Below are 21,961 nucleotides of genomic sequence, written 5' to 3'. Positions count from 1 at the left end.
ACATGTGAGTTCAATATCCACAAGTGCATCCACAGCGTGGGCTTCAAGAAACGTGCTCCTCTGTTGCTGAGGAGTTATTCTGATGCAGTCTCTGCCCCCAGGTTTTACTACGCCCCCCGCGAAACCCTAGCATTGCCCCCTTCAACCAATCCTGGCCCTACACGTCACCCCTGGTTGTCGCCCAATAAAAAGCCCCCTCACCCCCCCCCCTCTCTGGGCTCTCAGCTCTCCCTCTCTGAGGTCTCGGCTCCCTGCTCTCCCCTGGTGGTCAGGTAGTGGGGACGGCCGTTGCCGGCTGGCTCCACGTGGTCTGAACCAAACCCCCCCATCCTATAATAAAGATTTGTGTACCCCTTTGCTCTGGACGTCCGCTCTCTTCTCCGCGGTGCAGCCCGACACCAGACCACCACAACAACATCTATTTAAAAATTTTTTATTTTACCTTTCCTATCTAGGCCCTGCAGAATGGCTCCTGCAAAGAGGGGCAGAGAGAAGGAGAGACGCTCGGCCATCAACAAGGTGGTGACATGTGAGTTCAATATCCACAAGTGCATCCACAGCATGGGCTTCAAGAAACGTGCTCCTCGGGCACTCAGAGAGATCCAGAGATTTGCCATGAAAGAGATGGGCACTCCAGATGTGCGCGTTGACACCAGGCTCAACAAAGCTGTCTGGGCCAAAGGAATAAGGAATGTCCCCTACTGCATCCCGGTACGGTTGTCCAGAAAACACAATGCAAATGAAGATTCACTAAACAAGCTGTATACACTGGTTACCACTTTCAAAAATCTACAGACAGTCAATGTGGATGAGAACGAAATATTAATTGTCAAATAAAGTTACAAAACCACAATTTTTTTAATTTTCCCTTTTGTTGCCCTTGTTTTTTTTTTATTGTTGTTGTTATTAATGTTGTTGTTGGATAGGACAGAGAGAAATGGAGAGAGGAGGGGAAGACGGGGGGGGGGGGAGAGAAAGATAGACACTTGCAGACCTGCTTCACTGCCTGTGAAGTGACTCCCCTGCAGGTGGGGAGCTGGGTGCTCGAACCGGGATCCTTACCCTTACACCGATCCTTGTGCTTCGTGCCACATGCGCTTAACCTGCTGCATTACCGCCCAACTCCCAAAACCAAAATTTTTTTTTTTTACAGGACAGAGAGTAATGGAGAAGGCAATGGAGAGATAGAGAGACATCTGCAACACTGCTTCACCACTCATGAAGCTTCCCCTCTGAAGGGGACAGGTTCAAGCCCCTGGTCCCCACCTGTAGGGGAAACTTCATGAGTGGTGAAACAATGTTGCAGGTGTCTCTCTGTCTCTCCATGTCCATTTCCCTATTGGTTTCTGTCTATCTCTATCCAATAAATAAACTTTTTAATTTTTATTTATTGAATAGAGACAGCCAGAAATCTAGAGGGAAGTGGTAAGATAGGAAGAGAGACAGAGAGACATCTGCAGCACTGCTTCACCACTTGCAAAGCTTCCCCCTGCAGGTGGGGACTGGGGGCTTGAACCAGGGTCCTTGCACATTATAATACATACGCTCAACCAGGTTAGCCACCACCCGGCCCCCCAATAAAAAACTTTTGAAATATTTTATTTAAAAATTCAAATGTATGTGCCGAAATAGCCCAGTTGGGAGAGCGTTAGACTGAAGAAAAATTCAAATGCTAGTTTGGGGCAGGCAAAGTAGCTTGACTGGATAGCACACCTGCTCTGTCACCCCATGGCCCAGGTCCACACCTGACTCTCCACTGCACTGGAGGAAGCTTTGGTGCTGTGGGATTTTTCCCATTCTCCCTCTCTCAGTCTCTCTCTCTCTTTGTCTCTCTCTCTCTCTCTCTACCTGAAAAAGGCTTGACCTGGCTAAGCCCTCGCAATGACAAAAATAATACTATTTACTATTATTTTTTTTAAAGATTTTATTTATTAATGAGAAAGATAGGAGGAGAGAGAAAGAACCATATATCACCCTGGTACATGTGCTGCTGGGGCTTGAACTCAGGACCTCATGCTTGAGAGTTTAGTGCTTTATCCACTGAGCCGTCTCCCAGACCACCTATTATTATTTTTTAATATTTACTTATTTTCCCATTTTGTTGCCCTTGTCATTATTATTATTGTTGTGATTGCTGTCATTGTTGTTGGATAGGACAGAGAGAAATGGAGAGAGGAGGGGAAGACAGAAAGGGAGAGAGAAAGATAGACACCTGCAGACCTGCTTCACCGCCTGTGAAGTGACTCCCCTGCAGGTGGGGAGCCAGGGCTCGAACCAGGATCCTTACGTCAGTCCTTGTGCTTTGTGCCACATGCACTTAACCCACTCAGCTACCGCCCAATCCCTAAAAATAGTAACTACTTTAAAATAGAAGAGCTACAGCAGTCGACAGGAGATAGAAACTAGTGATAGGGAGTCAGGTGGTAGCGCAGCTGGTTAAGCGCACGTGGTACAAAGCACAGGGACTGGCTTAAGGATCCAGGTTTGAGCCGCTAGCTCCCCACCTACAGCGGAGTTGTTTCACAGGTGGTGAAGCAGGTCTGCAAGTGTCTATCTATCCAACAACAATGACAGCAATCACAGCAATAATAGTAACTACAACAATTAAAAAAACAAGGGCAACAAAAGGGAAAATAAATAAATACTTTAAAAATATTTGAAAAAAAAAAGAATCTAGTGATAAAACAAGTACTTTCTGTGTATTGGTCCTTGGTTCTATCCCCAGCACACACACAAAAATTTTTTTTTTTTTGCAAAAAACTGAGAAGTGTTACACATGTACCAACTACTGTATTTACTTTTGACTGTAAACCATTATTTCCCTCAATTAAAAAAAGTTAGTGGTCCAGAAAGTGGTACACTGGATAAAATGCTGGACTCTCAAGCATGAGGTCCTAAGTTCAGTCCCTAGCAGCACATGTACCAGAATGCTATCTGGTTCTTTCTCTCCCTTCTTATCCCTCTCATTAAATAAATACAATTTTTTTAAAGTTATAAATGGGGATGGATAGCACAATGGTTATGCAAAGAAACTCTCATGCCTGAGGCTCCAAACTCCCAGGTTTAGTCCCCCACACCACAGTTCTTCTTCTTCTAGCGTTTGCCCTTCTTCCGTAGCCAGTCAACAGGTCAGGTTGAAAGCTGTCAGGAGCTGCTTGTTGCTGGCTTTGAAAGTGACTGGGATCCATGTGGATTCAGTCGGCTAGGAAGGATCGTCAGTTTCCCCAATGAATGGGTACTCACGGGATGCACCACGGGAAGGTCGATCCAATGCATCCCCACACCACAGTAAATCAGAGCTAAGCTGTGCTCTGGTAGAAAAATAAAACAAAGTTATAAAATACCTGTTCAGAGTGGGAGAGACAGTATAATGATCCTACATAAAACTCTCTTTGATGTCCCAAGTTTAAGTTTTTCTTTTTCATTTTTTTAAAATTTTTTTATTATCTTTATTTATTGGATGGAGACAGAAATCGAGAGGGAAGGAAGAGATAGAGGGGAAGAGAGACAGAAAGACACCCACAGCACTGCTTCACCACTTGTGAAGCGTTCCTCCTACAGGTGGAGACTCAGGCCTTGAACCTGGGTCCTTACGCTATGCGTTCAACCAGGTGCACCACCACCAAACCTCAGTAAATGAATTGTAATAGCAAAATAAATACTTGTTTGATATGTGAAAACAAAACAGATGTATGCGCAGAAAAAATAGAATTGAGTGGCCAGGGAGGTAGCACAGTGGATAAAGTACTGAGGGGCTAGGTGGTGGCACACCTGGTTGAGCACACTTGTTACAACGCACAAGGACCCAGCTTGGTGATACGAGAATCCGGCATGAAGCCCAGCCAGTCTATCTTGGCATTACTCTCGATCGCACTCTGTCATTTCACGAACATCTCATAAAAACTGCAGCAAAGGTGGGCGCGAGGAATAACATCATTGCAAGACTGGCCAGCTCCTCATGGGGCGTGAGCGCTTCCACACTCCGATCATCATCTCTGGCATTATGCTATTCCACTGCAGAATACTGTGCCCCAGTATGGTTCCGTAGCCCCCATGTCCACTTGGTCGATTCCAAATTATATTCCTCCATGAGGATAATTTCTGGAACCATCCGTTCCACCCCGGTTCCATGGCTGCCAGTTCTTAGCAACATCGCCCCGCCAGATATTCGTCGGGATGCGGCATCATCTAAGTTCATTTCCCACGTCTACGCTCGACCGGACCTGCCAATATACACGGATATCTTCGCCCACCCTGTCCAACGCTTGACGTCTCGTCACCCAATCTGGTCCCCTACGCCTACACTGAACTTCTCTGTTCCAGACTCTTGGAAACAGAGCTGGCAGTCAGCTGAGGTAAAGAACAAACACCTCATCACAGACCCCTGCAAGCGTCAACCCGGCTTTGACCTAGCACGTTATGATTGGGCCCTCCTCAATCGCTATCGAACAGGCCATGGCCGGTGCGCTGCTATGTTCCATCGCTGGGGAGCCAGAGACGACCCAAACTGCCCCTGTGGCTACAGACAGACTATGACCCACATAGTCAACGACTGCCACCTCTCCAGATTCAAAGGAGGTCTCAAAACTTTACATCAGGCTCAACCGGACGCTGCTGACTGGCTACGGAAGAAGGGCAAACGCTAGAAGAAGAAGGACCCAGATTCAAGCCTCCAGTCCCCACCAGCAGAGGGAAAGCTTTGTGAGTGGTGAAGCAAGGCAGCAAATGTCTCTCTGTCTCTATCCCCCCCTCCCCTCTCCATTTCTGCCTGTCTTTATCCACTACATAAATAAGGATAAGACAGAAAAAATTAAAAATAATTTTTAAAAGGGGAGTTGGTTAGAGCAGTGGGTTAAGCGCACAAGGCACAAAGTGCAAGGACCCCGGTTAGAACCCCCGGCTCCCCACCTACAGGGAAGTCACTTCACAAGCGGTGAAGCAGGTCTGCAGGTGTCTCTCTTTCTCTCCCCCTCTCTGTCTTCCCCTCCTCTCTCCATTTCTCTCTGTCCTATCCAACAATGATGACATCAATATTTACAACAATAAAACAACAAAGGCAACAAAAGGGAATAAATAAATATTATTTAAAAAATAATAATAACTAAAAAATAAAATGAAGCATTGAAGTCTCAAGCATGAAGTCCTGAGTTTGGTCTCCAGAGGCACAAGTGTCAGAGTGATGTTCTGGGTCTCTCTCTCTCTATCTCTTCCTTTCTCATGTTAATAAATAAATTTTTTTTAAGTTGATACAGTATTCACCAAGACCTTACCTACCTCCCCCACCGTGGGAGGGCTGCAGTTCATTTGTGTAATAAAATATTTAAATTTTTTTAATTAAAATTATTTTTGATGCTCAAACTCTGTACTACAGTCTCGTGTATCTTCAGCAAGGAATTAAAGAGAATGGGGCCCTAGGACTCACAGCATATTCTCTCTAGGAAGAATCCAAGGCAGAAGCTCCCACACAAGAGGGTGAGCCGCAGTCTCTAGAAACACTCCTCCCATAGTTCTGTGTGAGTAAAACAACCTCCCTGAATTTTTTTGTTTATTTATTTATATATATTTTATTCTCTTTATTTATTGGATAGAGATAGTCAGAACTCAAGAGGGGTGGTCCAGGAGGTGGCACATTTGATAAAGCATCAGACTCTCAAGCATGAGGTCCTGAGTTCAATCCCCAGCAACACATGTACCAGAGTGATGGATGGATCTTTCTCTCTCTTCTCCTATCTTTCTCATTAATAAATTAAATACAATATTTTTAAAAAGAACACAAGAGGGAAGTGGGGTATAGAGAGAGAGAAAAAAAAAAAGACACTTGCAGCCCTGTTTCACTACTCAAGCTTTCCCCCTGCAGGTAGGTACCAGGGCCTCGAACCCAGGTACTTGCTCATAGTAACACGTACATTCAACCAGGTGCACCACCACCCACCCACCCCTGTCTTTTTTTTGTTTTGTTTTGTTTTACCAGAGCCCTGCTCAGCTCTGGTTTGTGATGGTGCAGGGGATTGAACCTAGGACCTCAGAGTCTCAGTTTATGGTGGTGCAGGGGATTGAACCTAGGACTTCAGAGTCTCAGGCATGAAAGTCTCTTTGTATAACCATTTTGCTATTCCCCCACCCCTGATTTTTTTTTAAAATTTTTAATTTCATTTTATTTTTAGATTTTTTTATTTTTTTATATTTATTTTCCCTTTTGTTGCCCTTGTTGTTTTTATTGTTGTTGTTATTGATGTCGTCATTGTTAGATAGGACAGAGAAAAATGGAGAGAAGAGAGGAAGACAGAGAGGGGGGAGAGAAAGAGAGACACCGTCAGACCTGCTTCACTGCCTGTGAAGTGACTCCCCTGCAGGTGGGGAGCCGGGGGCTCGAACCGGGATCCTTATGCTGGTCCTTCCTCTTCGCGCCACATGTGCTTAACCCGCAGCACTACTGCCCGACTCCTTATTTTCAGATTTCTTTATTGGGTGGCAGAAATAACACAGTGGTTCTGCAAAAGACCCTTGTGCATGAGGCTCTAAAATCCCAGGTTCAATTCTCAGCACCGCCAGAAGCCAGAGCTGAGCAGTGTTCTGGTTAAAAAAGAAAGTAAAATTAGAAGTTATGATTTAGTTAATTTACTTACTTGGGGGAGGAGCAAGAAGTATAGCATCACTCTGGGGCAAGTGATGCTGAAGGTCAGACTCAGGACCTCAAGCTTGAGAGTCCAAAGTTCTAGCCACCTCCTGAGCCACACAACCTCGCTGGATTTTTTTTTTTCTTGACCAGAACACTGTTCAGTACTGGTTTATTGTGGTGCTGGGAATTCAACCTGGGACTTCAGAGCCTCAGGCTTAAAGGCTTTTTGCATAACCATTATGCTGTCTCCCCAGCCCCCTTCTTGGATTTTTAAAAATTGAATTAAGTTTTTTTTTCTGCCCATGGTTATTGCTGGGGCTTGGTGCCTACACTATGAATTCACTGTTCCTGGTGGCCTTTTTTTTTTCTTTTTCATTTTATTGGATAAAACAGAAATTGAGGGAGTCGGGCGGTAGCGCAGTGGATTAATCGCAGGTGGCGCAAAGCGCAGTGACCTGCATTAAGGAACCCGGTTCAAGTCCCCGGCACCCCACCTGCAAGGGAGTCGCCTCACAAGCGGTGAAGCAGGTCTTCAGGCCTCTATCTTTCTCTCCTCCTCTCTCCCCGTCCTCTCTCCATTTCTTGCTGTCCTGTCCAACAAGGACATCAATAACCACAATAAAACAACAAGGGTGGGAGTCAGGCAGTAGCGCAGCAGGTTAAGCGCGGGTGGCGCCAAGCGCAAGGACCAGCCTAAAGATCCCGATTCAAGCCCCCGGCTCCCCACCTGCAGGGGAGTCGCTTCACAGGCGGTCTTCCCCTCCTCTCTCCATTTCTCTCTGTCCTATCCAACAACAATGACAACAATAACAGCAATAATAACAACAATAAAACAAGGGCAACAAAAGGGAAAATTAATTAATTAATTAAAAACAACAAGGGTAACAAAATGGAATAAATAAATATTTTTAAAAACAGAAATTGAGAGGGGAGGGGAGACAGAGAGGGAGATAGAAAGACACCTGCATCACCGCTTGTGAAGCGACCCCCCTGCAGGTGGGGAGCCAGGGAATCAAAATGGGGTCCTTGCACTTTGTACTTCTTCTTCTTCTAGCGTTTGCCCTTCTTCCGTAGCCAGTCAACAGCGTCAGGTTGAGCCTGATGTAAAGTTTCGAGACCTCCTTTGAATCTGGAGAGGTGGCAGTCGTTGACTATGTGGGTCATAGTCTGTCTGTAGCCGCAGGGGCAGTTCGGGTCGTCTCTGGCTCCCCAGCGATGGAACATAGCAGCGCACCGGCCATGGCCTGTTCCATAGCGATTGAGGAGGGCCCAGTCATAACGTGCCAGGTCAAAGCCGGGTTGATGCTTGCAGGGGTCTGTGATGAGGTGTTTGTTCTTTACCTCAGCTGACTGCCAGCTCTGTTTCCAAGAGTCTGGAACAGAGAAGTTCAGTGTAGGCGTAGGGGACCAGATTGGATGACGAGACGTCAAGCGTTGGACAGGGTGGGCGAAGATATCCGCGTATATTGGCAGGGCCGGTCGAGCGTAGATGTGGGAAATGAACTTAGATGATGCTGCATCCCGACGAATATCTGGTGGGGCGATGTTGCTAAGAACTGGCAGCCATGGAACCGGGGTGGAACGGATGGTTCCAGAAATTATCCTCATGGAGTAATATAATTTGGAATTGACCTAGTGGACATGGGGGCTACGGAACCATCCTGGGGCACAGTATTCTGCAGTGGAATAGCATAATGCCAGAGATGATGATCGGAGTGTGGAAGCGCTCGCTCCCCATGAGGAGCTGGCCAGTCTTGCAATGATGTTATTCCTCGCACCCACCTTTACTGCAGTTTTTATGAGATGTTCGTGAAATGACAGAGTGCGATCGAGAGTAATGCCAAGATAGACTGGCTGGGCTTCGTGCCGGATTCTCGTATCGCCAAGCTGCACATTAAGCTCATGCGAGGCCGAGGCATGGTGTAGATGGAAAACAGATGATACCGTTTTTGCAGTGCTAGGAATTAGTCGCCATTTTTTACAGTAATCAGATATCAGAGACATGTCTTTCGTGAGTGTTTCCTCGAGGATGTCGAACTTGGATGCCTGAGTTGCACAGCAGATGTCATCGGCGTAGATGAACTTCCTTGAAGAAGTTTCTGGGAGGTCATTGATGTAAATATTAAATAGCGTAGGAGCCAGAACAGAGCCCTGGGGGAGACCACTTGAGACAAGTCTCCATCTGCTAGACTTGTCACCCAGATGCACCCGGAATCTTCTGTTTTGGAGAAGAAACGATATAGTGTTGGCCACCCATGGAGGCAGGCATCTTGAGATCTTGACTAGGAGACCACGGTGCCAGACCGTGTCATAGGCTGCTGTGAGATCAACAAAGACAGCACCCGTCTTTAAATTCTTCTGGAATCCATTTTCAATGTAAGTTGAGAGGGCCAGGGCTTGTTCGCAGGTAGATCTTCCTGGGCGGAAACCAGCTTGGGCGGGTGATAGGAATTTCTCTGTAAGAGGAGAAATACGTGACAGAAGCAGCCTCTCAAGGAGTTTGTAACACACGGAGAGGAGAGAAATTGGTCTATAGCTGGCGGCCAGTGTTGGGTCTTTCTTTGGTTTCAAACCCGCTATAATCTTCGCACGACGCCAAACTTTGGGCATAGACTCAGATTCCAAGATGTGGGACAGGAATGAAGCGAGCCACTTCTTTGCCGCGGGACCCAGGTTAAGAATGAGTTCTGGGGTGATGTTATCATAGCCAGCAGCTGTTCCCGGTTTAACCCTCTTCAAAGCGTCTTCCAGTTCAGACAGTGTAAAGGGAGAGAGTTTTGGAGATGGACAAGATAACCAGAAGTGGGATGACCACTCATGGGAAATTTCTCTTTTCCAGACTGGGTCGATCTTAGCATGTCCAACTTGAGTTAGGTGACTGGCCACTGAGTTTGGAGATATGGGAGGATGGGAGATGGGAGGGGGTTGGCTACCGGCACCCAGTCTGTGAAGAAGCTTCCAGGCCTTCCTACTTGAGTGGGTGAAGTTCAGACTTTCCGTGAGTTGTTGCCAGCAGTCTTGGCGTGCAGCATCCAGGGAGGCAATGAGATGGTCAGCCACATCTGGGTCGCCCGACTCATCATACTGCTTTAGTAGTTGCTCGCATTCAGCATCAAGACAAGGCGTATAGTTAGCATGTCTCCCACGAGGAATGGCTTGGGAAGCTGCTTTGAAGATGGCTTGGCGGAAGCGCCTGTAGGAATCTTCAGAGGGGATAGAGTTAATTGGAATTGCAGGAATAGATTTGTTGGTAAGATCACTGAACAGACTCCAGTTTGCTTTCCGAAAGTTCCATCTTAGTTTCTCCGAGCACAGAATCAGTGGGAGCTGGAGACCAATGTGGATGATAGCTGGGCGGTGATGACTGTGCGGGAAGATCTTGAGAACTTGTCTCGTAGCGGGAAAGGCTTGGCCATTGACTGTGCTAATCCAGCACAGGTCGGGTGACGAGTCTTTATTCCATCTAGCACTGTGAAAAGAGCCTGGCTGTTTGGGATCGTATAATAGGGAGAGGTCATTCGCTGAAGCCCAGTCGGCTAAGATAGAGCCGTCAGCACTAGTGGAGGAATATCCCCAGTCTTGGTGATGACTATTAAAGTCTCCAACGTAAACGGCTGGGTAATTCAGGCTAGGCAGGACCTCATTATCCCATGAGGCACTGGGAGGCTTATATACGTTGACGAGCTGAATAGTTCCAATAGTAATGGAGTCGTAGAAGGTCGAAGAGGCCGTATGGTAAATGTCCGCAAGACACGATTTGGCGAAGATGGCTCGGCCATGTTTAGGATGGAGATTATAGCATATTAAATCGAATCCACTGATGGTGAATCGAGCAGCTTCATCGACTGCTATATGTGTTTCTTGTAGGCAGATAACATCTGCCTGATGCTATATCGCCAATTGACCAATAAGAACGCGTTTGGCAAAGGACAGCCCCTCAACATTAAGTTGGAGGACTTGAAGAGCAGGACCAACAGCTTGAAAGCTGCCAGGAGCTGCTTGTTGCTGGCTTTGAAAGTGACTGGGATCCATGTGGATTCAGTCGGCTAGGAAGGATCGTCAGTTTCCCCAATGAATGGGTACTCACGAGATGCACCACGGGAAGGTCGATCCAATGCATCCCATAGCACTTTGTACTATGTGCACTTAACCCGGTGCATCACTCATCGATCCCCTGAATTAAATTTTAATTTGAAAATTGTTCATTTGTTTTGCCAGACTACTGGTCAGCTCTGGCTTATGGTGGTGCTGGTGATTAAATCTAGGACCTCAGAACCTCAGACATGAAAAGCCTTTTGCAGAGTCCCCAGCCCCTCTCTTGGATTTTTGACACTGGAGTTTGTAGGCTGGATGACTCTAGTCCTAACCAGGATGATTTTGATTGGTCTACACAAATGTTTTTATCAATGCCATGAACAGTTGTGTTCACTCACATACAAAGCCAAATGTCTGACTTCTATCTGCTGGGGGGGAACAAGATCCAAATCTCAAGAGTCCCATCTTGTCTAGGCCCCAGAAATCTAGCAGAGGCAGAAGTGAAGCCTTGGGCCAGTCAGCCAGTGAGTGTCTCAGTCATCTCCAGAGTGTGCTGGGGTCACTGACCTGCCCTCCAGCAAGGTTAATCTGTAGAGGAAGGGCAGGTAGATATGCAATAAGTACAAACTCTCCAGATGTTTTTCGTTTGTTTGTTTCCCAGGGTTGTAGACATAGATCATAACGTTAGATCAGAAACTGTTGACCCCTATTATGCTGTGCACTGTGCAGGCTTCATGCAGAAGAAACTTTTGTTGCCAAAGTTCATATCCTTGGGTGGGGGTAAATAGCATAATAGTTATGCAAAGAGACTTGAGTCTTCAAAGTCTCGGGCTCAGTCCCCTGCACCATCATAAACCAGAGCTGAGCAGTACTCTGGTAGTGCAACAGGTTAAGCACATGTGGCACAAAGTGCAAGGACAGGCATAAGGATCCGGGTTCAAGTCCCCAGCTCCCCACATGCAGGGGAGTCTCTTCACAAGCTGTGAAGCAGGTCTGTAGGTGTCTATCTTTCTCTTCTCTCTCTGTCTTCTCCTCCTCTCTCCATTTTTCTCTGTCCTAACAATGACATCAATCTTCTTCTAGCTTTTGCCCTTCTTCCGTAGCCAGTCAACAGCGTCAGGTTGAGCCTGATGTAAAGTTTCGAGACCTCCTTTGAATCTGGAGAGGTGGCAGTCGTTGACTATGTGGGTTATACTCTGTCTGTAGCCGCAGGGGCAGTTCGGGTCGTCTCTGGCTCCCCAGCGATGGAACATAGCGGCGCACCGGCCATGGCCTGTTCGATAGCGATTGAGGAGGGCCCAATCAGAACGGGCTAGGTCAAAGCTGGGTTGACACTTGCAGGGGTCTGTGATGAGGTGTTTGTTCTTTACCTCAGCTGACTGCCAACTCTGTTTCCAAGAGTCTGGAACAGAGAAGTTCAGTGTAGGCGTAGGAGACCAGATTGGATGACGAGACGTCAAATGTTGGACAGGGTGGACTCGAAGAGCAGGACAAACAGCTTGAAAGCTGTCTGGAGCTTGTTGCTGGCTTTGAAAGTGACTGGGATCCATGTGGATTCAGTCGGCTAGGAAGGATCGTCAGTTTCCCCAATGAATGGGTACTCACGGGATGCACCACGGGAAGGTCGATCCAATGCATCCCAACAACATCAATAACAACAATAATTACAGCAACAATAAAAAACAACAAGGGCAACAAAAGGGAAAATGAATAAATATTTTTAAGTTTTTTTTTTTTTTAAAAAGGTAATATCCTTAGAGTTTTCTGTTTGTTTCTGTCTCTGACACTCTTGGCCACATTTTTTTTTAGATATAGAAAGAGTGACCACACTTTTTACCAAAAGGAAAAAAAAAAAAAGAAAGAGTGACCAATGGGAGTCAGGCGGTAGTGCAGTGGGTTAGGCGCACACGGCGTGAAGCGCAAGGACCGGCATGAGGATGCCGGTTCAAGCCCCCGGCTCCCCACCTGCAGGGGTGTTACTTCACAAGCGGTGAAGCAGGTCTGCAGGTGTCTATCTTTGTCTCCCCCTCTCTGTCTTCCCCTCCTCTCTCTATTTCTCTCTGCCCTATCCAACAATGACGACATCAATAGCAACAACAATAATAACTACAACCACAATAAAAACCAAGGCAACAAAAAGAAATTAAATAAATAAATATTTTTTAAAAAGTGGTGAAAGAGCGCTGCAGGTATCTATCTCTCTCTCTTTCTCCCTCTCTATTTACTCATCTCTTCTCAATTTCTCTTTCTTTATTAAAAAAAAAAAAGAAAGAACGAATGAAAAGAAAAAGAAACGAGAGAGAGAGAGAGAGAGAGAGAGAGAGAGAGAGAGAGAACTAGCCCCAGAGCACTACTCTAGTATATGCAGGAGGAGGGATCCAACTGGAAGTCTCAGACATGCAAATCCTGTGCTTTCTCAGCTGAGCTACTTTGCAGCTGCCTGACCACTCTACCAAAGCCCTGCATCACTTTCTCCTCCAGTCTCTGCTTCCTCTCTGTAAGCTTAACCCTCTGAGGAAGGACGCCAGCTTCCCATAGCAAAGACCTCTGCTCACCCAGACACTGGTGTGCATTCCGGCAGCCCAGAGGGGTCCTGAGGGGTCCAGACTAACTGGGAAGGAAATGGAAAACGATGAGGAGAAACTTCAGGCCTCAATCAGGTCCAATAACCCCAGAAAGGGATACTGGTAAGAGGTCATTCTGCTTTGCACAGAATCATAACACCTTTGAGACAAGGGAGAAGAGTGACAAAGTAATAACTGTTTTTACCTGTCTTTGCTCGTGTACGAGAAGCACTAAAAAACAAAAGTCAGAGATGAAAATCACACTGCCTCCCCTCTTTTGTCCTCGGCTGATGATTTTGAAAAATTGCAAACCTATGAAAAAGTTGAAAGGAGAGTCTAGTGCACGCCTCACCTGGATTCACCCAGCTATTAACATTTTGCCATGCTTACTTCTCTGTGTGTATGGACTCTTTTTGCTGAACCATTTGAAAGTAAATTACAGACATCATGATAATTCACCCCGAAACACCCTAGCACACATCTTTCAAGAATAAGAACATTTGCCTACATAGCCACAATGCCATTATCACTCCTAAGAAAATTTACACGTATTCAATAATACTGTCTAATTTATAATCTTTATTTCAATTTCCCCATCGACTCTGTAGCAATGGAAAACATTTCAATGGTTGCCTGGAGTGAGGGAGGGGGATTGAAAGCACAGAGACACCAGGGAACTTTAGGGAGATGACGGAAATGTTCGCTTTTTGATTGGGAGTGGTGGTTACATGGGTGTGAAATTGTCAAAACTCATAGAACTGTACACCTATAATGGGTATGTTTGAGTGTATGTAAATTATCCTTTGATATGATGGATTTTTTTTTTAATTTTCCCCCAGTAGTCCCCAGAGTGTTTTACTGATACCCTTCGCCCGCCATCTAGCATTCTATCAAAGTTTCTGCATTGCAGTCAGTGGTTTTTAGCTTGTCAATCTTCTCTAATCTAGAACATTCCCTTCAGCTTTTGTTTCTCGTGACACTGATTAAAAAAAAAAATTTTTTTTTAAAAAAGACCTAGCCTATGGTTCTTGTGCAATGTCCCACATTCTGGAGTTTTAGTTCTTATAACTGGATTCAGAGCATACTTTTTTATTTTTATTTTTTTAATATTTATTCATCCCCTTTTGTTGCCCTTGTTTTATTGTTGTTGTTGTTATTGATGTCGTCGTTGTTGAATAGGACAGAAGAGGGGAAGATAGAGGGGGGGGAGAAAGATAGACACCTGCAGACCTGCTTCACCGCCTGTGAAGCGACGCCCCTGCAGATGGAGAGCCGGGGATCAAACTGGGATCCTTATGGCAGTCCTTGCACTTTGCACCACCTGAGCTTAACCTGCTGTGCTACTGCCAGACTCCTCATACTTTTTAAATATATATTTATTTATTTATTCCCTTTTGTTGTCCTTGTTGTTTTATTGTTGTAATTATTGTTGTTGTTGTTACTGATGTCGTTGTTGGATAGGACAGAGAGAAATGGAGAGGGGAGGGGAAGACAGAGAGGGGGAGAGAAAGATAGACACCTGTAAACCTGCTTCACCGCTTATCCCGCTGTGCTACCGCCCAAAACCCCCCATACTTTTTTTTTAACTTTTTAAAATATTTATTTATTCCCTTTTGTTGCCCTTGTTTTATTGTTGTAGTTATTATTGTTGATGTTATTAATGTTGTTGTTGTTGTTGGATAGGACAGAGAGAAATCAAGAGAGAAGGGCAAGACAGAGAGGGGGAGAGAAAGATAGACAACTGGAGGCCTGCTTCACCTGTGAAGCCACTCCCCTGCAGGAGGGGAGCCAGAGGCTCGAACCGGGATCCTTACTCTGGTTCTTGTGCTTTGCACCACCTGCGCTTAACTCGCTGCACTACCACCCAACTCCCCATACATTTTTTTTAAAAAAATTTTTATTTGATTCATGTCTTATTGCATTGGTGAGACATTGCCGAGTAATTTTTTTTAATTTTATTTATTTTATTTTTTTGAAAGAGATGAAGTGAGAGAGACACACAGAGAGAGAAACACCAGAGCACTGCTCAGCTCTGGTTTATGGTGATGCAGGGGGGGGTTGAACCTGGGATTTAGGAGCCTCAGGCATGAGAGTCTGTTTGCATAACCATTATGCTTTCTCCCCCGCCCCCCATACTTTTTTTTAAAGAGCACTACAGAGACAATGTTGTATCCTTGTTTGTCACAGCTGGGGGGAGGGGGCACATGGTCCCTGGGAGAAGCTCACCTGATACCTTCCACACTATAGAATCAAGGTCTGTCTGTCTTCAAACAACACCCAGTTCTGGACAGAGAATGGTATTTAGAAACCAAGAACTTGGTAGTAGAAGTGCTCGTTGCTACTGGGCTGTCAGTGTTTCTTAAACTCCATGGGTGGACAGAGCTTCAAAACTCACACTCTTTCACTCTATCTTATAAAATACTTGCAGAACTACAATCCAAATACTATTAAAAGAGGTCCCCTAAGTAAAGTTCAAAGACATCTGGCCAACTGTTTGTGCTCTTTGAATGTACTCCACTAAAGATGTTCTCTGTGTGTACTCTGTTCATTATTTTTATTGTTTATTTTTAATTTGACCAGAGCACTATTCAGCTCTGATTTATGGTGGTGTCGGGGATTGAACCTGTAACTTTGGAGCCTCAGGCATTCAGTACTTTTTTTTTTCAGAGAGAGAGTGAAAGAGACCACAGCACTAGTTTTCCTCAACGCAGTGGTGTCTAGGCTCAAACCTAGCAACACGCTATCCAAGTGAGCTATTTCTCCCCACCCCCTCCCCCTTCCCCCACCTTGCCTTCAGAATTTCTGTGGGGTTGGTTTACTGGTAATGAATTCCTTCAGCTGTTATCTCAAAAGCTCTTTACCAGTTTTTCAAATCTGATAGCCTAGCTAAGTATCACTCAACTCAGGCTTAAACTGATGCCTGAGGATTGAACCTGGGACTTTAAAGCCTCAGGCATGAAAGCCTTTTGCATAACCACTAGGCTATTTTTGGTTGGAGATCCTGTTGGGGTGGGGGGGCTGGTGTTTGAACCTGGGACATTGGAGCCTCAGCCATGAGAGTCTGTCTGCATAACCATTATCCTATCCCCCCCCACACACACACCTTTAGAATTTCTGTTGAGAAATCTGTTAGTAGTGTTTTTTTGTTTATTTAATTTTTTTAAATTTATTTTTATTTATTTATTCCCTTTTGTTGCCCTTGTTGTTTTATTGTTGTAGTTATTATTGTTGTCATTGTTGTTGGATAGGACAGAGAGAAATGGAGAGGGGAGGGGGAAGACAGAGAGAGGGAGAGAAAGATAGACACCTGCAGACCTGTTTCACCGCTTGTGAAGCAACACCCCTGCAGGTGGGGAGCCAGGGCTTGAACCAGGGTCCTTATGCGGGTCCTTGTGCTTAGCGCCACCTGCGCTTAACCCGCTGCGCTACAGCCCGACTCCCTAGTATTTTGTTTTTATGTATTTATTTATTTATTTATTTATTTATTTTACTGAATAGAGACGGAGAGAAATTGAGGGGGCTGGGGAGATAGCATAATAGTTATACAAAAAAGACTTTCATGCCTGAGACACTAAAGGTCCCAGGTTCAACCCCCACCACCACTAAAAAACCAGAGGTGGGGGCCAGACAGTGGCGCACCTGGTTAAGCACACACATTATAGTGCACAAGGACCCAGGTTCAAGCCCTTGGTCCCCACCTGCAGGGGGGGGAAGCTTCACAAGTGGTGAAGCAGGGCTGCAGGTGTCTCTTTTTCTCTCTCTCTCTTTACCTCCCACTCCTCTCTCAATTTCTGCCTGTCTCTATCCAATAATAAATAAAATTTTTAAAAGTTAAAAAAAAAAAAAGAAAGGAAAAGTGAGCAGTGCTCTGGTAAAATATTCACCACTCATGAAGCTTTCCTCCTGCAGGTGGGGACCAAGGGCTTGAACCTGGGTCCTAGCACACTATAATGTGTGCACTCAGCCGGGTGCCCCAACACCTGGCCCTCTCGTAATTTTATGGCTGCTCCTTTACCTGTGTCTTTTTGTTTTTCTCTGTTGGTTTTAGGATTCTTTATCCATACTGTTGTAATTATACTCTGTGTGGTATGCATCTATTCAGATATATTTGAACGTCTTTGAGCTTCTGGGATCTGCGTATCTGAGTCCTGCTTTATTTGGGGGAAGTTCTTTTTTTTAATATTTATTTTATTTATTTATTCTCTTTTGTTGCCCTTGTTGTTTTATTGTTGTTGTTACTGATGTCATTGTTGTTGGATAGGACAGAGAGAAATGGAGAGAGGAGGGGAAGACAGAGGGGGAGAGAAAGATAGACACCTGCAGACCTGCTTCACCGCCTATGAAGCAACTCCCCTGCAGGTGGTGAGCCGGGGTTCGAACCGGGATCCTTATGCCGGTCCTTGTGCTTTGCGCCACCTGCGCTTAACCCGCTGCGCTACAGCCCGACTCCCTATTTGGGGGAAGTTCTAAGCTAGTGTTTCTTCCTTCCTTCCTTCCTCCTTTATTTTAAAATGTTTATTTATTGCCTTTTGTTGCCCTTATTGTTTTATTGTTGTAGTTATTATTGATAATCACCGTTGTTGGATAGGACAGAGAGAAATGGAGAGAGGAGGGGAAGACAGAGGGAGAAAGAGAGACACCTGCAGACCTGCTTCACTGCCTGTGAAGTGGGGAGCCGGGGGCTCGAACCGGGATCTTTTTTAAAAAATATTTATTTTCCCTTTTGTTGCCCTTGTTTTTGTTGGTTTTTTTTTATTGTTGTTGTTATTGATGTCATCGTTGTTAGATAGGACAAAGAGAAATGGAAAGAGATGGGGAAGACAGAGAGGGGGAGAGAAAGGGAGACACCTGCAGACTTGCTTCACAGCTTGTGAAGTGACTCTCAGGCAGATGGGGAGCCAGGGGCTCGAACCCGGATACTTATGCCAGTCCTTGAGCTTTGCGCAACATGTGCTTAACCCAATGTGCTGCTACCTCTGGACTCCCTCGAACCGGGATCCTTACGCTGGTCCTTGTGCTTTGCGCCACCTGTGCTTAACCCGCTGCGTTACTGCTCAACTCCCATTTTTTCCCTCTTTTAAAAATAATATTTTATTTATTGATGATTACAGAGAGATAGTCTGTCTGGAGCTGCAGGGGCAGTTCGGGTCGTCTCTGGCTCCCCAGCAATGGAACATAGCAGCGCACCGGCCATGGCCGGTTCGATAGCGATTGAGGAGGGCCCAATCATAACGTGCCAGGTCAAAGCCGGGTTGACGCTTACAGGGGTCTGTGATGAGGTGTTTGTTCTTTACCTCAGCTGACTGCCAGCTCTGTTTCCAAGAGACTGGAACAGAGAAGTACAGTGACGCTAGAAGAAGAAGAACAGAGAGATACAGGAGAAAGATACACAGAAATCAGCTCAGCTTTGGCTTACAGTGCTGCAGGGGATTGAATTTAGGACTTTGGAGCCTCAGGCATGAAACTCTCTTTGCATAACCTTTATGCTGTTCCCCCCACCTTCATCCTCCACCACCATTCGCCCCCTCTTTTTTTTTCTTTTTAATATAATTGTTTCCTCTACCCTATCCTAGAACTCATTGGTTTGACCTTTAATTTCTATCTTTTTTCTCTTGAGACTACTATTGAATTTTTTACTTCAGCTAATGTGTTTAGTTCAGTCATTTCATTTCAAGGTGTATCTCAGAGCTTGAGAGAGAGCATAATGGTTCTGTAAAAGATTTTCATGCCTAGGCTCTGAGGTCCTAGGTTCAGTCTCCAGCACCACCATAAGCTAGAGCTGTGCATTGCTCTGTCTCTCTTCTCTCCCCTTGCTCTGTATCTTTCATTAAAAATAAAATAACATATTATAAAATTTTGTAAATGAGGGAGAGAGGCAAACACCAGTCAGAGCATTCTCAGCACTGGCTTGTAGTGATGGTGGTGGAGATTGAACCTGTAGCTTCCGAGTCTAGAGCTTAAAAACCTGGGGTATTTGGTCTATGGTGTATCTCTGGTCCCATAATTTTCTCTTTATTGTTATTATTATTATTATTATTATTACCAAAACACTGCTTAGCTCTGGCTTATGGTGGTACGGGGGATTGAACATGGGGCTTTGGAGCCTCAGGCTTGAGAGTCTCTTTGCATAACCATTCTGCTGTCTTCCCTGCCCCCTTTTATTTTTTAGAGTCAAAGGGGCAAAAAGACAGACAGGAAGGCAGGCAGGCAGGCACTACATACACACACACAGACACACACACACACATACACAGATACACACATAAATACACACACATGCACACACACAGATACACAGATACACACACGTGCACGCGCACACACACACACACACACACACACACACACACACACGGTGGTGGGGGAAGGAGAGAGAGAGAGATCATAACATCTAAGCTTCACTATGGTGGAGGCCAGATTTGAGCCTGGTCGTGTACACTGTGAGGCAGTACCCTACCCAAAAGAACTATTTCACTGGTTCTCTGAATTTTGCTGTTTGTTTAACCGAGAGGCTCCTAGTCAGTTTGTATTCTTTTCTTTTTCAGGAGACTTTTAAATAAGATTTGCTTTATTTATTACACACAAGAAGGAATTTCACATGAACCAGAGTGAGAGACGAACAAAAATCACCACTCTGGTACTTGTATCAGGGATCAAACAGGGACTCTCAGATAAGCAAGTCTGATGCTCCACCAGTTGGGGTATTTCCCCAGTTGCTGGCTCTGTAATTTCCATGAAAGCTTTTCTTTCTCTTCTTAAATTTTTTTATTACCTTTATTTATTTATTGGATAAAGACAGCCAGAAATGGAGAGGGAAGCAGGAGACAGAGAGGGAGAGACAGAGAGACACCTGCAGCACTGCTTTACCACATGCAAAGCTTTCCCCCTGCAAGTGGGGACTGGGGACTCGAACCTGGGTCCTTGTGCATTGCAACATGTGCGCTCAACCAGGTGCGCCACCACCTGACCCCTCATGAAAGCTTTTCTCTTACTTTTTTTTTTTTTTGCCTCTAGTTTTATCACTCAGGCTCAGTGCTTAAACTACGAATCCACTGCTCTTGCTAGCCACTTTTTCCATTTTTGTTGTTGTCGGATAGGACAGAGAGAAATTGAGAGAGGAGGGGAAGACAGAGAAAGATAAACACTTAAGATCTGCTCCACCGTTTGTGAAGTGATGCCCACACCCCCCGCCTCAGGTGGGGAGCCCCGGGCTGGAACTGGAATCCTTGCGCAAGTTGCTGTGCTTTGTCTTGGTTTCTAAGCTTAACCTGATGCATCACCACCCAGCCCCCTCTGTTACTTTCTTTCATATTCTGGCTTTGTGGAAGTTTTCTTCCATTGATTGTTTCATTTCAGAGAGCATCCTTAGAACCGTTTGCTTTGAAGTCTTTATTAACAAGTTTGTATAGTTCTGTTGTATATGGAGGTGTCTCTTTTCATCCCTCAGTGTGGATAATTTTGTCTTCTCATTATCTCTGGTTTTTGTGCTTAAGTGGACCAAGATTTGTAGTCATGAGTTCCTGGAAAAGGTCAGATGAACCTAAGACCGAGGATTTAAGGTCTTGACTGCCCAGTGGCCACTAGGCTACTGTGAGTATGGGTTCATGTCTGAAAGGAGACTGGGAGTCCAGCCTTCAATCCAGCGTGCCACTTCGCAGGTCACACACTCATGGATTATGGAAAATATCAAATATACCTCAGAGCAGAGGAGTACAATGTAAATAAACACCCATAAACTCCCATTTGTTCTACTTCCTTCTTCTAGCTCCTGAATTTAGATACAAAACGCAAATTGCCGATCAGTTCATCCATAAATATTTCAGTGAAACTGCTAACAGATAAGATCTCCGCAAGCCCAGGGAGATACCATAAGAGGTTATACAAGTCTTTCATGCCTGAGGCTCTGAGGTCCCAGGTTCAACCCCCAGCACCATGATAAACCAGAGCTTAGCAATGATCTGGCAAAAGAAAAATAAATAAACAACCAAAAAACCCCAGCAAAGAACACTTCTGTTTTTTAAAAATTTTTATTAGCTTTATTAAGTTATTGGATAGAGACAGCCAGAAATTGAGGAGAAGAGGGAGAGATAGAGAGGGAGAGAGACAGAGAGACACCTGCAGTTCTGATTCACCGCTTGCAAACCATTCCCCCTGCAGGTGGGGACTGGGGGCTCGAACCCTGGTCCTTGTGCACTGTAATATGTGCACTCGACCCTTTCACAAACATTTTAAGTTTGTCCAAATCAGGCTCTATGATTCACAGTCTACAATTCTTGGCATTTCTCTTATGTCTCTTTCAGTCTGTGATCCCTCGCTGTCTGTCCACTCCTTTATCACACCTGTAGTGTCCTAATCAACATCTTCAATCCCATCTTTTCTGCCAATGGCAAGTAGATCTAGACACGCACTGTCTGTCCAGTAGGATAGCCACATGAGGCTGTGGAACACTAAAAATGTGACCTGGGGGCAGGGTGGTGGCACACCTGGTTGAGTGCAGTTTACAATGCTCAAGGACCCAGATTCAAGACTCCAGTCCCCACCTGCTGGGGGTGGGAGGAAGCTTCAGAAGTGGGGAAGCGGGAGTCGGGGGGTAGCGCAGCAGGTTAAGCACAGGTGGAGCAAAGAGCAAGGACAAGCAGAAGGATCCTGGTTCAAGCCCCCGGCTCCCCACCTGCAGGGGAGTCGCTTCACAGGCGGTGAAGCAGGTCTGCAGGTGTCTATCTTTCTCTCCCCCTCTGTCTTC

At 45.5% G+C, this 21,961-nt stretch overlaps 1 protein-coding gene across 1 annotated transcript; it reads left to right on the top strand.

The window, feature by feature from the left end:
* Positions 1–460: 460 nt before the first annotated feature.
* Positions 461–837, top strand: LOC103111776 (large ribosomal subunit protein eL31-like). The gene has a single exon (XM_060183415.1). The coding sequence runs from the start codon at positions 466–468 to the stop codon at positions 835–837; it is 372 nt and encodes a 123-aa protein (XP_060039398.1). The 5' UTR covers positions 461–465.
* Positions 838–21,961: the final 21,124 nt, after the last annotated feature.

This window comes from Erinaceus europaeus, chromosome X (assembly GCF_950295315.1).
Source record: "Erinaceus europaeus chromosome X, mEriEur2.1, whole genome shotgun sequence".
In the NCBI taxonomy this organism is placed as follows: domain Eukaryota; kingdom Metazoa; phylum Chordata; class Mammalia; order Eulipotyphla; family Erinaceidae; genus Erinaceus; species Erinaceus europaeus.
Note: the sequence above shows the minus strand (reverse complement) of the source record. Positions and strands in the feature narration are given on the sequence as shown.